General features: G+C 34.6%; 1 protein-coding gene across 1 annotated transcript; it reads left to right on the forward strand.

The window, feature by feature from the left end:
* Positions 1–1,751: 1,751 nt before the first annotated feature.
* On the forward strand, positions 1,752–3,556 carry LOC129743687 (lipopolysaccharide-induced tumor necrosis factor-alpha factor homolog). The gene is made up of 2 exons (XM_055735778.1): positions 1,752–1,878; positions 3,166–3,556. Exons 1-2 carry the CDS (start codon positions 1,875–1,877, stop codon positions 3,414–3,416), a joined length of 255 nt encoding a protein of 84 aa, XP_055591753.1. The 5' UTR covers positions 1,752–1,874; the 3' UTR covers positions 3,417–3,556.
* Positions 3,557–13,308: the final 9,752 nt, after the last annotated feature.

Here is a 13,308-nt window from a genome sequence, read left to right on the forward strand (position 1 = left end):
GCGGCCAAGTTTATACTTTTATTGAGCTTTAGTTTACTTAGTTCAAAAATGCTATAAACTAGTGTAATCTCTTCTAATTATGTTGGAAATTTAAGAATAATATGCTAGGTTTGTTCACGTTTATTGATCTTTATAAATTTAGAGCTGGATTATCCATATAGGTAGATACTACGTTTTATAAAAAAATCTAGTGTTTAAGGGGGGGGTAGGGTCTAACAAGTAAAAAAAAACACCATTTTCACGATTTTTTTCTAGAGCTATCGTTCAAACAAATGTATTCAATTTTTTTGCATTATACAAAGCATTGTTAAAAGAACATTTAGTAATTTTTTTGTAGAAAAATATTGATAAATGAGCCGGTGACGGAGCACTTTCGAGAATGCCTTTTAGAAAACAGGATTTGCGGTGGACACTGTATCTCAGCACAGAATCATCTGAAATCAAAATATCCGAGCAAAATATTTTTAATAGATGTTTTTCTAGACCCCAACGTTTTTATTTAACTTAAAAAAATTGTTATGAAATTTTTATGGCTTTTTGAAGTAAAAACTACGATTTTTCACGAAAAAATCCGCCATTTTTTATCTGTAAAATCTGCCCAAAGTAAAAAAAATAAAAAAGAAAAACGTTGGGGTCTGGTATTTTATATGTAGAAAATATGTTCCAAATTTGAAAAGAATCGGATAAGTAGTTTTCAAATGACGATGTCCACGGACTTTAAAAATGTGCTTTCGAGAAAAACGCGTTTGAAGTTTCTGCTCTTGCTTTCTTGCAGTATTAAATAGGAGAAGATAAAGGCCTATAATTTCTACAGTTTTGCTTCAATTGACTTGAAAATTTGACACAACATTCTAGAAATGTTTTACAATAAGAAAATAAAAAAATAAAAAAATCGATTTTTTTGAAAGTGTTAGACCCTACCCCCTCTTAAAACAAAACTCACCGTGTTCCATTAATATTACAGCGTTTAACAATAAAACAAATTATATAACAAACATGGTCCCAAAATACATTCAAACTTATTCCTATGCATAATATGAGCCAAGTTTAGGGAAGCTTCATCCATCAAATCGATACGTGGGGAGCTTAGGCCGATTGTCGCAAGCAAATGTTACACATTCATTGCGATAACGTATCTTGGCGTACCTACCCGACACTCAAAAATAAAAATCGATACATACCAGGGCAGTGATTCCCGTACAATTTGTCATTAGCGCTTGTCTGAGTAATGGAATAGAAAAAAAATGTTTTCCTCTTCAGAATATTTACGTCTATATTCAAGTGGATGAGTAATGAAGGTTGAGCTGAGTTCTCGAGTATAAAAATAAATAGGTGACAATTCACTAGATAAGGTTCCATATTACTCCAATTGATGAATGTGGCGTAGTCATGTGTTCACACATGTAGTTAAGAAAATAAATAAATATCAGCTTGAAATGACTATGTAAATAAGGGTTTCATAAACAAATTCTGGGCAAAATATTAATAACAATTGCACCGCATCTTAAGGTTTGTTTTTTTATTGAATTATTTCAGTGAATCATCAAAGTTCAAGGCGATGCATTCAAGGTGAATTTTGAGAATCTTACTGTTATTTATTTACACTAGAACTCCAACGAAGAAAAAATCCCCACTTATTTTGGGTATTGCCTATCTCTCTTAATGACCGGTGATAAGAATGGTAGATACTAGTACCCAATCAAACATATCTGATATAATATAATAGTATATGCGCCGCTTATATACTGGCCATTCGAGACTTACTGTATCTAAAACGTTTGAATCGTTTCCAGTACGGAGTTGCAACTCGGTTCGGTGCCAACGGTTTTGTTTGTTCGTTCGAAGGAAATTTTGCTATACGCGTTACATTTGCAATGGGTAAGTAAATTAGTTGTTCAACAAAACATTTTACTAATTTTTTACAGTGGGAAAAATGGTGGTTGATGTTTTATTAACAACAGTGAACGGAGATTGGTGTAAAAATTAACTGTAAGCTATCCTATGAATAGTTGTAAAAAAATTATATTCATATGTACAAAACAAAATTTATTGAGCAAACTTCAAAGCAATAATCATGGTTTTTAAAGCCTTAAAATAAAATTTACAAATTTTTTAATTGTTTTTTGATTAGTAATTTCTAGGTTTTTACCAAATTAGGATATTACCCGGATTTTGGTGAACAATTTTGAAATGAAATGCCCTGATTTTGCCAGGTTTTTCAATGAAATAGCTCGGATACATGCTGAAAAAATTCTGACAACCTTAGTTTTACCAGTGCTTCAATTGAAACTTATTGAAAACAAGTCTTACCCAAACGTCAACTAAATAATCACCTTCAGTTGTTATGTTTTTTTCCCTTTCTAAAATGTCATTGAAGATAAGAAATTTTGATAAGATTACGAAAACAAACCAGCAAACTGTCGATAGTAAGCCGTTATCTCAGACTAGCCTTTATTATACAACAATGAAGGTAGAACAACACCTAACACTTTTCAATAAATTTAAAATTCATATTTCGTTACATTTAAACATCACATTTAACGGTATTAATATCTAGTTTTTTTAAATATTTAAAAACAAACCACAAACTATACCAAATCTGAAACCCACATATTCGGATTTATAAGTCATACAGAGCAAAAAAAATCCAATTTTTGACAATCTGCTGCTTCATTCATACGTTGTAACAAGACAATGATGTTCAGCGTTCATGCGCTGTTCATGCCCGTGCGTTCCATCAATTACCAGTTGACAGCTGCATAAACTTCGATAACATCAGTGACATATACGGGGGACTGAATAGAACCAAAATAAACCCCATATACCTAATGAGGGGTCGATTGACGAGAATCAGCATTCTGACGATAAGTTTTAGAGATGAATAATTTAACTCAAACACCTCATTTATCTAATGAGGCCTCCAGAAACAAGGGGGTATAAATGCAAAAATGATCGATTTTGAGTTAACAACAGTTGTTCAACTACCACAAGTTGTCCGAGGCTTTTCAAGTATACTCTTATAAAATTCTTCTGTAATTGTAGACTAAGGATATTCAAACTTATCTTATAAAGATTGATATTCACAGTTAATTTCGTGTTGAAAAATTGCGAAATAGTGCAAGAAATTTTGTGAAACAACTAACTGGCATATTTCCTTCATTTCAGCAACAACAGTAATCGTCGGAAGTCCTGCTGTGGGACCGGATCCCACGACCATCACATGTCCCTCCTGCCGGGCAACGGTAGTGACACGGGTTGACTATGCTAGTACCACCAAGACGCATCTCTGTGCCGGACTGCTGTTCCTGTTCATCTGTTGGCCATGCGTATGCGTTCCATATTGTACCAAGTGGTGCCGAGATGCGAACCATTACTGTCCCAACTGTAACGCCTTCATTGGATCACACAAAAAGTGATTGGACCGTACCTTAAACTAGCCTTAAACTGGAACAGTATCTTTTCAACTCAACTAACCCAATAAACCACAGTATGAAATTATAATTTAAATTTTGTAAATATGCTCAAACTAAATAAAAATAACGACTTCTAACGCAAATCTACAAATTGTTCTTTAAGCGAAAAATCATTTAAAAATCAGCTATAGGCAATGACACGCATAATAGCAAACCTAGTTTTCTGTCCACATTTTCGTATTTTAGCTTATTCAATGCTGAGTGTCCAGTTGAGGAATTCCATTCGAGCAAACATTATGTTTTTTTTTCCTGTTGGAGAGAGAGTCCACTGCGACCATTAAGTTGATCTATTGTGGTATTACCCCGCGTTATAATTTTTACTTTGCTATGCTACTTGACACCCCTGCACTATTGGTTGAAGTTGCAGTTGTTTACCGGTAGCACTACGAGTACACACATATCAAAGTAGGATCTCCAAGTGCAATCTATGGTCCCTTGAAAAGCTCCATCCACATGCATGTGCTGCATCATCAAGGCGTACAATTCCAAGGCTAGCATTTCACTAATGCTAAATTGAGCGTTTGTGGAAGTTTTTGAACAAGGGTATCTAAACAAAACATAAGTTTAGAATAAATAATAAGAGCTATTTTACTGTTTTGGGATCTGGCTGGGCACCCCCAGCCCTGAAATATCACCGAACAAGACCGTGCGAACGAGGAGGGAGGAGTTAGTGGATTAACCCCCCCTCCCCAAGGAGATTTTTCCCAAGCAAAATTTTCACCGTAGCATGAAATTACTTCATCTTAAAAGGTGTTTCAAAATAAGTGTTACAAGCAAGTTAGAAATTTTGCTCGCCTCCGGCAGAAACTGGTCTTAAATCAACCTAGGCTTGAGACATTTCATTTTACGGCACTACTTGACGATCAAGATTTCAAACTATTGTTTTATTGAAAATTTCGATTTGCAATTCAATTAACCTTTTGTATAAAAATTCTCTAAACACCACATACAAAACTCCTACCTCGTCTTTAGAATGGCCTTTTATAAAGAAGTGTAACTAAACAACTACAGAGTTTGAAACGAACCATTTTATCTTCAAACACTTATTTTATACATCGACAAGTTGGCACCATTTAATAGTTAACCTTTCATGGTGGTCCACAGAATTAGCAAAACAAATCCAAAATCTAATATCCTCTACTATATCACTAAAAATTTTGGTTTAAAAAAATCGTGAATCTGAAATTTTATACTGATATGAAATATTCTTCAAGAAACCAATTCCAGCTACAATTGTTCCCCTGTTCTTCTAAATGCTCAGCATTACTTTTTAATTTTTTATGGTAAATTTCACAAGGCCACAAAATAAACATTTTTTGAGTTGCAATGAATTAAATATTTAATTTTGACTGCATTGGGTGTCCTGAATCTAAATATGCAACTTTTTTACCAACTTTTTTTAAATAGGTTAAGTTATTTAAGAAAGTTCAAATAACTTTCAAATCAAATCTTTCAAACAAAAATAAAATATTCTGAAATAAAAGATTTAAATCAATTTTCTACTTTCTTTATGATTTTAAGTAATTTTGAGTTCTGCGAAAAAAGTTATAGAAGTTTGCTTCATGTTTACTTTTTTCCCATATAACAAATTTTTAAGGAGTTTTTAAACCTAATTGAATTTTAGATAATTTTTATGCATGTATGTATGTATGTATGTATGTATGTATGTATGTATGTTAAAAAAAAGAAAAAAAATGTATGTATGTATGTATGAATGTATGTATGTTTTGTTTTTATTAGTTGTTAACCCAGGTGGTAAATCCATTTTACGGATTGCATTCTAAGGCGCGGCGAGCCACCGCGTCCCCCCAGTTTGCTACTCTGGGTCCCTGGGTGCAATTGGACGACTCATGATACAATGCTAAGGAACACTGTACCCCCTACGCCATAAAGTCCACCTGGGGCTACTGACATTTGTTCCCACCTCGAACTGTTTGACACACTTTGCTTCTATAGTGGGAGGTCAATTCGCGCTAGTGCACTTCAAGGCAATACTCGTTTCCGAATCCTCTGTCAGCAATACCTCATTCTAACACAACTCGATGCGCAACCCCTCCTCTGACGAGTTAGGACCCGACATCTCATCGTGTGAATGAGGTCCCACGCAGCGGAACTACTAACTTTGTGAATCCAGTCCAGGAAGTCCGGAAACACAAAGCGAGTTGTCGACACTTTCTCTGTTCAAACACGCGGGTAGGGGAGGGGGTAAGCTCCCTAAGCCACGTGTAGGACTCAGACTCTTCCGAACTCACAAGTAGTGTTGACTTAAGTCACCACTCAGCGCAACTACTCCATCTTCAAGTCGGGCGCTTGACTCACCCGAAGCGCAGTTCGAGCTATAGACCGCCCTCATCAGGTCACACTCGCGGTTCAGGCGCATCAATTCCCGAAACGCGTGTCGAACCCTGACACCTCCGGCAAACTGTACCTCTCAGACACTGACGTGTAAAACACGTCCCTAAGTGATCGGCCCACCATTGGCCACCACTCGTTTTGCTAGTCGAGTTTATACCCACCGAAGCGCTTTTGCGCTTTTACAAAATTTGTAACATTTTCAACGCTACAAATTTACGTCAGGTATTCCGCACGCGTGTGAATGTATACCTGCCTAGCTTGAAAATGATTGATCATTCTAATTTTTATATATTTTTGCAAGAACAAATGTCATATGATGAATAAATTCATCTTTTCAATCTTACCCTTTTGTTACACTCGTATATTACCAGTTTGTTTACCTACCACGCCGTTTAGCGGTCTCTAATCCGTTCTGTACAAACCATAAAAACCGCACCAACACTAAAGGATGCAACAATCCATGCCGCCCAGAATCATTGCAACTAGACACATCACCATGTTGATGAGCATAAAGCATGCTTTTTTGCACGAATCCAAACACTTGTGCATAGCCGGCGATAATGAAGACGATGATGTTCAAATTTTGCCTACGAAGGAGACTGACCCACGCATAAATATCGATAAGAAAAAATGTCAGTAGGCTGTGCTTTTTCAAAAACACATATCATATCGGCCCGGGACAGGTCCTGACATGCTCAAGTTAACGCCAAATCCTCTCCAAAAAAATTTGTAACTTTCCTCACCAAATCCAATCTTCTTCAAAATATGATAAACCAATAAATGTTTATTATTTACTATCTTTCTCTAATTGTGTCGAAAAAAGAAAAATCTGCCAACAAAACAAAGTGAAACAGCTTAATTTACGCGAATAAGCAAAAAAGTTTAAAATCCCGGATATTTTAAAATTGAAAAAAACACTTCCTGGCTACTTTTTCTAGTTTAACAAGCTATACCTTGTAGCAGAACGAAGTTTACAAAACACAAATCGATATTTTTGGTGTCAATTTCGCAGCTTATCAGAAAATTAATATTGGACAGTAATTAAATGACATTCGCACAGCACTATTTGTTCACTGTATCTCGAGCAAACGCGGCGATTTATTAACGACCACTGAAAAAGTGCGACCCGGACGAAGTTTTAGATATTTTTTAAGGCATAAATCGAATCGTTTTGCTGAAACCTGCAAGTTTTTAAAATGAAATCAAGTTTTTTTTTACTTTTTATTTTTGAAATGAAGAGATAATCACCGCAAATTTCTTTTACGAAATTATTTTATCTGCTGTATCGGTGAAATGTTATATTTTTTGAGAAAGGATATTTTAAGAATTGAAAGATTATAGACGGATAGAAGATTAGAATAGGATGAATGATGTTGAAAATAAGAGGAAGGGTAATTTTAATTTGCAAAACTTTCCATTACATTTAATTTCTTTGTTTTTCATGGGAAAATAATTTTTCGTTTATAATTGCTTAAAAAAGCTTGGGAATGCAAGAGATAATGGCTTTTGCGCAATAATTTCGATAATTTAGAATGTCAAACACTCCAAATTTTAGGAAAATTTCCTGATTCCAACGACATAACAATCGAGCTGTCAGTTCCATTGCCAAACTTCTCATGAATTCCGTCTGGTCCTGGACCTTTCGAAGCCTCTAGATATTTTAGTCACTGCAGAATATCCTGCACATGAACTTAATTAATGCTAATGTCCCTTGAGAACTCTGGGAAAAATGTAAAATAATAGCGATCACGATCTTCTTCATTATATGTCGTAGAAATTTCTTAAAAAAGATTCAAAAAGATTGCAAATTTGCTCCGAGATATCATCGACATGTTCGAGAAGGTGCATTTTGAAGGAAAATTCCCAGTTTTCAATTTTGTTTTCACGTAGTACCCGAACTTGGCCCCTAAGGCATGGTTGACTATATTTCCCATGATTGTAGTCTTCCTGTAATATGTACCTTCAAAAGTCCTTAGACAAATATGATTGCTTACTAGCCTGAAATGTAGTAAAAATATATCCTAGCTTTAAAGCGGCGGATAATTTGAGATAAACCTGATCAAACTATTGATTAAAATGCTCCTTATTGTGGCCCCCGTTCCGAATTGTGGCCCTTTATGAGTTCCTTAAATTGGCCGCCTCTAGAAGAAATTTGCCTCACTAATACAACAACAGCCCCCACGAATTCGTTGATAATATCCTGGAAGGAAGCACAACAATGTTCTGTGTTGTTTTCAAAAAGTCGAAAATACGAAATGTCAACCAATTTTTAGAATTGATATTTGCGTGCAGAATTATAATCTTACGTAAAAAAGTTTCACTTGTTTGTTTCAGTTTTTGGTGTGATTAAAATTTCTATTATCATAATGACAATCTAGAACAAATAGGTTCCACAATATTGCATTGGTTAACATAAATATGTTTGTTAACCGAGCAAACAAATCGTTTGTTCAATTTTTTAAAATGAAATCATGATAGATCTGTTTCCATTGAAATTAACATACGATAGTGAATGTTCATGTTTTTTTTATTCCACTGCCATAAAAGGAGGAGAGACATTTTAAAAACCATTATGACCGAGGCAAGGAGCAAGCTAAAACTAAAACTCAAGTAAGCGAACGATTCTTTGAATCATACCTACATATTTAAAATGTCGCCCTTAGGAATTTTCTAGCAATCGTTTGAGTACACCCGAATAGCAAAACAAGACAAACTATCGCTCACTCCAGTCAGCCTGATAGAAATAGATTGCATCTCACTCGTTCGTTTGGGGACTATAGCCAATGGAAGCGAACAACAAATTTACAAGCTGGGTGAAATTCAAGCTGCATCCCACTCGCACTCATGCAAAATCATCATCCAAACCCAAACTCGGCAGCGCTTCCTTCGCATATTCCTTTCCTAAGGAAAACAAACGTCGTCACCTCGGCTGGTGCACAGTGATCCATAATATAAAACAAACTTGGTCAAAATATTATTTTTGATTCACATGAAATTGAAAACAATAAAATTTAGCTCTTATTAACATAATTTTACAACATTGTAATGCAATTACTTTTTTTTAATCAACACAATATTTAGAATGTCATAATTTGAACTTTGTAACCATTCCTTTCAAAGCGACACATATACAGCAAATGTTTATCTCCAGCACAAATAAAATGAAATCAAAATACGTTGAACCTTATTTCCAATTGAAGATGTTTTTTGGGTATGGATAAAGTTACTTCAACGTTGAGATCCAAGATATCGATTCGGATCCGAATCCTGTTGATTTCGTGCTCAGAAGTTGAGAGGAAAAGTTCTCGAAATTTACCAAAAAAAGACAGCTAAACTTTTAGTATTATAATTCCAAGTAAGATGCCAAATACGCTTGAGAGATAAATAAATTGATTATAGTCCAAAATACATTTATGGTATTTTTAAGTTATTTCAATAATTTTTTTTACTTTCGACCGGTTTTAAATTTCCAGACCACTGTGCACTAACGGCCGACGATTTGGCTGCCGGCTGCCGGCTACCGTCTGCCTGCTGATTTCGTTCTCACACATACATACCTACAAACCTCAATTAGTGGAATTTCATGCCAAGATTAGGCGAAAAAAATGTTTATATTTTCTTCAATTTAAGATCAAATATGTACGTTGTTTGGAGTAGGTTATAATTTTATATTTTTTGCCCCGTTTTGCTGTAACCAACGGTATTTTTTAGTGAATTTTTCATAGGGAAGTGTGTTTTTAAAATCGATCCGAAGGTGGCAGATGCACTAGCAAGGTAGGTTCATTTCAGATTTTTTCCGAAAATCGTAATTTTACTTCCAGTTCGTCATGTGAAAAAAAATTATTACGCAGTAATTTGGATTCAATTGCGGACAAATGCTATGCAGAATGTAGACAAATGCGATTTTCTTTTATGTTTGATTTATTTTATATTTTTAGGCATATGTTTGACATATAAATTACCAAAATGCATTTTGGCATGCCAAGATAAGGAGCATGCCAAGTTAAGGCTCACTTTAAAAAGTTCTTTGGACAAATCTTTATTTCAAGTTCAGTTTATGCATTGTATTTTTCAAGTGCACTGCTAATGGCCAAGTTCAGTTGATCGCATAAGTATGTGCTTTTTGTTTCCGATTCTTTAAGTTCATGATGTGTCTGTTGTTCCAGACAGGGTACTTAGAGTTTCGGTAACGTCTTCTTTTCTTCAATGGTGTTTCTTGTGAGATAATTCCAAATAAATTTTTGTAAAAGACGTCAACAGTAGTTTCGAAGTTTCCTTCATTCCTAATAATTTCTTGCCAATTGACACTGTTTAATCTATTCTTAATGTTTTCATAATTTGCCGATTGGTATTCAAAGACTTCTTTATATTCGCAGTCGTGTGGTCTTCATAATTGTTTGTTAGTAAAAGGTAAAAATAGAAATTATGCTGGTTTTTTATGTGATTAATTTGTTTTAATCCCAAATTAGCAATTTCGTCAAAAATGAACTGCAAAGTTTCATTGTCCCCAACGACTGTGAGTAATATGCTTTAATTTTCAGAGTCCTCGATGAAGTCAGCGTGGCATTGATTGAAATCCCCAAAGATATGAGTTTTGACCTCAGCAGATAGATGGTATATAACCTCTTCTGCAGTGATGAGAAATTTTTCATAAATGTTTTTATGAGCATGGTCTGGTGGAAAATACACTGAGGCAAACACGTGTGTTTCACCTGCTATGTATGCCTTCACCCAAACATGCTCAAATTCATTGAATTTTCGGGTTAGAGTTATTTCAGTATTAAAGCTATGTATAAGAACTCCGCCACCTGTCTTCTTATGAGACATTTGAAAATTTCTGTCGTATCTGAATACGTTATATGTAAAGAAACTATAGTAAACAAAGAAGCGCAATCTGATCCCTTTTGAAATAATGGGCTTGCAACCCTGCTGTAGGGCTGCCTTTAAGACTGCTAGGTTTTGCTCGATTGGAATGACACTGACAGAAAATCAAAAATTCCAATCGTGACATTTCGTCTCTTTGTTTACTATAGGCTCGTTAGTTATATGCACTTCCAAAATTTCTTCACTGCGAACGCTTTCATCCCAGCTTCGTGTAAATAAAACCAAATTTGGCATCAAAAAGTAGAAGAAATAGAAAAAATATTTCGATGAATATTAGGTACTCACCCCTCCGTCCAATGGAGAGATAGAAAGGGTAAGTGGGACTCTCTAACGTGTTTTGGTAAAACTTGACCAACCAGCTAACCAAGCAAATGGATCCAAATTTGGCATGGGATGTTATTTCAATACGAGAAATATTTCTATAATTATTTGAAACCTTTCTTGCAGTAAGAGCATAGGATTGACATCATAGGAAGAGGGGAAGAGGGGAAGAGGGCTTCCACAATTTTTTTTTTCGTATAACCCGAGAATTCATCTAAAAAATGAACAAAATTTTACACGGAAAATTATTTTGACATGATTTTATGATTATTTAAGACACCACCCTTCTTTTAGTGAGCAGAAACATAGAAAGAGGGGAAAATTTTGTTTGCATAAGTTCTCAATATATGTTGACAGAGCCAGCGAATGCAATCAAGTATGGCATGTAAAGGTATTTGAGTACGAAATATGTAGTGTGCGGTGTTGCAGTGTTAAGATGCTTGATTATTAAATTTTATATAGCAAGGGTTTTGGATACTAAAACACTTGGAATGATAATTAGAGACCCAACTTCATTCCAGCAGTGGAGGATGGGAAGGACCGGAGGCCTCTCTTACAATTTCGTTTGGCATAAATCGAGAACATATCAAGCAACGGGATCAAATTTTATGAAATTGCGTTTGAACAATTTGGGACCCTCCCTTTACAGGGGGGAGTCAAAAGTATGCAGACATTATTCATACATTATTTGACATAACTCAAATACTCTTATCAAACAAATGGATCCAAATGTGGCATGTGACATTTTTTAGATACCGTAAACTGGGGGAACTTTGATCATTTTTTTCATTCATTTTAGAATATTTTGGAAGAGGTTGCTTTGTCGTAATACATGAAAATTTTAAAACACTTACTGAGGTGAGGAGTATAAAACATGATCATTGATTGCAGTAAATTTAAACGACATTGGTGGTTATAATTCTATGTTTGTTATAAAACCAGATTTCGAGTTTCGGGGTAACTTTGATCACTATGGTATTTAAGGTACCTCAACATCTTCAAAACTACTTTTATGGTGCCATTTAGCACAGAAAGCATAAACATTATTAACAGTAAATTTTGTAAGGACTAAACTAATTTTTTCTATGTTTTTTTTTCCAAACATTTATTTTTAACTGATGGATAATGTTGCTGCATACATCTAGGGGTAAAAAATATAAACATTTCTAATTTTTTTTGGTCTCAAAAACAAACGAAATTTTACCTTTATGCAATTCCCTAGGTCCTCACACTGTTTCCATGTTATTTTCTTCTTCAAATTCAACCATTTGATAGGGTTTTAGCCATTTTTACAATACGGGATTTCTCAAGGAAAATCACCGTTTTTTTTTTTTCAATATCAAAAAATTACCACGAAATAACGATAAAAATATCACTTAATCTAAACCTTAGCAAAGAAAAAAGTTGAACTTTCACATAAAACAACCCATTTGCTCCTATATGCTTAAATTTGAACAGGAGATATGTTTGTTTGTGAGCCTTTGAAAAACCAGATATTTTAAGATTTTAAAATGAAATTTTAGGTAATATAAAAAATCTTCAAATAAAAACCAAATTGAGCTTATTTATAACTCTATTATAAGCTTTCAAACGTTGAAAACAGTTTTCAGAAATTTTAACTTTTCGCTTATGATTATCTGCAAAAATTTCATGTTGGTCAAAGTTATCCCGCTGATCAAAGTTCCCCCAGTTTACGGTACTCAAAATATTTTCATGGTATTTATAGTTTATGATCCCTTCCCGCATTGCACAGTGGTGCAAAACATCAATCTAGCTGTACGAAATTAATAGCGCTCAGGGATGAAGAGATAGACATTTGATGTCTTCAGCAACACTGTTCAGTTTTACATGGAGCATATTCTAGTATCAAAATTTTTGCCGAGGGGACCACCGATAGCGAGATAAAAATGCTTACTTTTTTGTTTTTCAAATTAGGGCTTTGATGTCTTCGACAAAGTTGTTTATCTGATCAAAATACATAAGTTTGTTGAATATGTCAAAGTCCTATCACATCACCCTCAGGAAATACAGTCAAAGTAAAAAAAAATCTATTGAAAAAACACTTTTTTGAACCTGACACGTTGTAGATTGGATAAAATGGTTCACTGTCTTTGAAACAAAGTTGACACATGCCACGATCTACGATTGTCTCATACATTATGGTGGGTTTAGAAGTTGCTGAAGCCCTATAGAAAGCATTTAGTGTATTTTATTGGCAGTTTTGGAAGGCTCGTCCATCGAAAAGTGCACATTTTCGCAATGCCCCCTTTTTTGT

This window comes from Uranotaenia lowii, chromosome 2 (assembly GCF_029784155.1).
Source record: "Uranotaenia lowii strain MFRU-FL chromosome 2, ASM2978415v1, whole genome shotgun sequence".
NCBI classification, from domain to species: Eukaryota; Metazoa; Arthropoda; class Insecta; order Diptera; family Culicidae; genus Uranotaenia; species Uranotaenia lowii.